This window comes from Anabrus simplex, chromosome 1 (assembly GCF_040414725.1).
Source record: "Anabrus simplex isolate iqAnaSimp1 chromosome 1, ASM4041472v1, whole genome shotgun sequence".
Lineage (NCBI taxonomy): Eukaryota > Metazoa > Arthropoda > Insecta > Orthoptera > Tettigoniidae > Anabrus > Anabrus simplex.
In genome coordinates this window covers 945,873,896-945,877,866 of record NC_090265.1, presented here as the reverse complement: position 1 = coordinate 945,877,866, position 3,971 = coordinate 945,873,896, and the positions used below count along the sequence as shown (strand labels likewise).

Sequence of the window (3,971 nt, the reverse complement as noted above, 5' to 3'; positions counted from 1 at the left end):
TGAGAAATGTCAGGTTAAGAGAATGACTGACCAGTTTTAGTTAAAGGAACCTATGTCAAATATGACTATAATGCAGATGAAATGTAAATACGAAGGACTATTGCACAAACGAAAATTTTCAGTGGATGTTTATTTCACCAGAGATTATGAGATATATAGGTACACATTTTTATCATCCCATATTTTCTTTTTCTTTTCCTTCAAGGTATTATATTTAATAAATAAGTAGAAATAAGGATTAATTGTGTTTGTTATTTATAAAAATTATTATAGATTATGGTAGATAGAATTAAGGTTTTGAATTTTCGGTACTGACATATTGCCACGATTTGCCAGTTGTGGACGTCCTTTCGGCAGGGCTGCGATTGGTGGAATAATATTTCGTTTGCAACAGGAAGATGATCTTTGCAAAGGTTTAACGTCATCATAACTGTTCAGGTTAACAGCGACGATGGGAGAGAAAGTGGCTGTGGCCGTAATTAAGATACAAGCCCCTGGTGTGAAAATGGAGAACGATGGAAATACATCTTCAGGGACCGAGCTCGATAGCTGCAGTCGCTTAAGTGCGGTCAGTATCCAGTCATCGGGAGATAGTGTGTTCGAGCCCCACTGCCGTCAGCCCTGAAGATGGTTTTTCGTGGTTTCCCATTTTCAAACCAGGCAAATGCCGGGCCTGAACCTTAATTAAGGCCACGGCCGCTTCCTTCAATTTCCTAGGCCTTTCCAATCCCATTGTCGCCGTAAGACGTATCTGTGTCGGTGCGACGTAAAGCAAATACCAAGAAAACAAAAAACAAAAAACCCCTTCAGGGTTACACATGGCGTGGTTCGAGCGCACCATCTCTCAAATGCAAGCTTGCTGCTACATGGCATATACCTCAGACCCAAGGCTCTCTATCAGGAGGTAAAAATAAAGCTCCACATTTAGGGTAATGTTTTCTCTTTCAATTTGCTTTACGTCACACCGACACAGCTATTATGGCGACGGTAAGAAGGGGAAGGTCTACAAGTAGTGAGGAAGTAGTGGGGGGCTTAATTAAGGTACTGCCCCAGAACTTGCTTGGTGTGAAAATGGTAAACCACTGGAAAACAAGGCTGCCGCCAGAGGGGTTCGAACCCACTATCACCCGAATGCGGCAAGGTTATTAATAGAAGTGTAGAATATCAGAACAAAAGGAAACCACTAAGGTCAATACATTGTGGCTCTTAGTGGAGTTTCTATTGGAGGAACTGGGAGAAAAATCTAAACTCAATTAGGGTTATTGCGAATTAAGCTGTCACTCTAATAAACAGTAAATCAGTCAACGAACCTGTCAGTGCTCGAAGTGATGAATGGCTTCTCCATGTTGAAAGTATAAGCTTATAAGGATTAGCGATACTATGGACGACAGTTCCGATAACTCAGTATTAAGATAGAAAGTACGAAAACGTACTATATATATAACACGCGGCAGTGGGTATGTTCATCAGATTACCTGAGGGCACCGCAGCAATGAAAGGTAATACATTAAAAAGAGGCTTTCTTTAGACTGTGCACAATGATGACATTTAATATTTTAATGTGTGTTTGTATCGGAACGTTCACTTATGTTCATTTATTAAAGTCGACACGATCACATTTAAATAACAACAGGTTAGGTGGAGTACGTGCGGCACCAGTTCCACTGTACAGAATGCGTTACGGTTGCGAATATCCCAGACTAGTATACTGCAAAGATCTGCATTAGGTTTATATGTTTCTCTTGATTCTAGTTGCTTTCTGAAAGTATCTTAAATGGAAGCAGTACTTAGTGATTCGCTTGTCCGTATATATATATATTACATTATTGTAATAGATTTATAAACGTCTCAACTACTGCACGAACGAGAATAGAAATAACTTAAAGAGCTACTGGATGACATGAACAAATAACACAAACATTTACATTTCACCAGATATTTCCTACGTCTCTTCGAGCTATGGTTACTACTACTACTACTACTACTACTACTACTACTACTCCTACTAATAATTTTTTCTTTCTTTCTTTCTTTCTTTCTTTCTTTCTTTCTTTCTTTCTTTCTTTCTTTCTTTCCATCTTAATCCGTTTACCTTCAAGGGTTGGTATTTCCCTCGGACTTAGCGAGAGATCCCACCTCTTCCGCCTCAAGGGCAGTGTCCTGGAGCGTCGGTTGGGGATACAACTAGGACCAGTAAAGCGCCCTGGCGACCTTACCTGCTGTGCTGAACAGGGGTCCTGTGGAGGGATGGAAAGTTTGAAAGGGACAGACAAGGAAGAGGGAAGGAAGCGGATGAGGATGGCTGAAGTGGGACTCGAACAAACCTCTACTCCGTTGTCCAACCAAAGCTGAGTGGACCCTTTTCTAGCCCTCGCATCTCTTTTCAAACTTTGTGGCAGAGCCGGGTATCGAACCCTGGCCTCTGGGGGTAGCAGGTAATCACGGTAAACACTACACCAAAGAGGCGGACGAATAATGATAATAATAATAATAATAATAATAATAATAATAATAATAATAATAATAATAATAATAATAATAATAATAATAATAAATAAAAGTATGCATGAAGTGAACTCATCATACTTCGTTTTAAAACCAGACTATACTGTTGAAAATAAAAACGGCTAAACAAAATAAAGAAGAGTTAAATTTTAATTTAATTACAAATATGAGGTAAAGTACGTCGTTCGGTATTTTATTGAACAGTCATAAATATAATAAAATGCTAGGCCGAGCAGGTTGGATGATACGTAAAACTGGACGATGATGAACACATCCTCACATGTTAAATTATCTGCATATGTTTAAATTGCTGTATAACGAATAAATCACAGGTACGTGTTTCTGCCAACAGTTCTATTTCTCGCCGTCGTCCTGGTGACGTTCGCCTACGCCTGCTCCAGCCCCGTGGGATCATGTCCCGACCCGGACCCTGAGGAACGCACCGAACACCTGCCGGACAACAAGGACTGTACCAAGTACTGGCGCTGTGACCACGCCACGCCCAAACAGGAGAGCTGTCCCTCTGGGCTGCACTTCAACCCTAAACTGCAGGTGTGTGACTGGCCGAACAGAGCAGGATGTAATGCTGGAGGATCAGGAGGGTCTGGGGACGGTTCTGGAGGTGATTCAGGAGATGGTAATGGAGACGACTCGTCCTCTTCTTCTGAGAGTAAGGAGTCTCCTAATACTCCTAAACCAAGACCATCAACTCCACCCCTCACAGCAACCAAGAAGGAGCCAACCAAGCTCACCAAGAGGTCCACCATAATCGCTAAGAAATCCGCACCACCGAAACCTCCCAAGGAATGTGAATCTTCCTCTTCGTCCAGCGAGTCTGGAGATTGTGGAGATTCTGGAGATAGCTCTGGAGATAGCTCGGGAGATTCAGGAGAAGGAGATATCTGTAAGGGAGCCATGGCCCACAGGTGGCACCTACCACATCCTAGTGACAAGACCAAGTTCTACAAGTGTGATCTGAACACGAAGAAAGCCACTTTGTTCCAGTGTCCAGACAAACTCGAGTTCAACCCGTCCATTCAAGACTGCGATTGGCCTTCAAAATAATTTCTTACAACACATTTACGAATTATCCACGTTATCATAGATATGTTTGCTGAAGAGTTTTGTTTTGTTATTAAATTTGAAACATCTTGTAGAATAACTTGTAATAAATAATAGATTTGAATGCACATGTGTTTTATTTAAATAGTAGTTTCCCACACGAAATGTTATAAAATGTAAACCTTATTCACTGATCAAGTGGCTGCGTGTCTTGTATCACGTAGCTGCCAGCTTGCATCGAGAGGTACTGCAGTGGGATAGGCCCAGGTGTGACAGAATAACGTGAGGCAAGCAGTAAAAGAAAATGAAAAAAAAACATTATTCTAACTTTCTGTATTCCAGTTTGTAAGTAAGACGCTTCCGTGAAATAGTTTGTAGGCAGGGGATTTAATGATTGGAATAAC

General features: G+C 41.2%; 1 protein-coding gene across 1 annotated transcript; it reads left to right on the top strand.

The window, feature by feature from the left end:
• The first annotated feature begins 1,400 nt into the window (after positions 1–1,400).
• LOC136857780 (probable chitinase 10) lies at positions 1,401–3,661 on the top strand. The gene is made up of 2 exons (XM_067136686.2): positions 1,401–1,499; positions 2,858–3,661. Exons 1-2 carry the CDS (start codon positions 1,460–1,462, stop codon positions 3,568–3,570), a joined length of 753 nt encoding a protein of 250 aa, XP_066992787.2. The 5' UTR covers positions 1,401–1,459; the 3' UTR covers positions 3,571–3,661.
• The last annotated feature ends 310 nt before the right edge of the window (positions 3,662–3,971 follow it).

Bases quoted from the DNA above. Each gene is read 5' to 3' on its own strand.
- LOC136857780 (XM_067136686.2), top strand. From the start codon at position 1,460: ATGTTCATCAGATTACCTGAGGGCACCGCAGCAATGAAAG. The intron at 1,500-2,857 runs GTAATACATTAA...TTCTGCCAACAG, and splicing joins GGGCACCGCAGCAATGAAAG to TTCTATTTCTCGCCGTCGTC.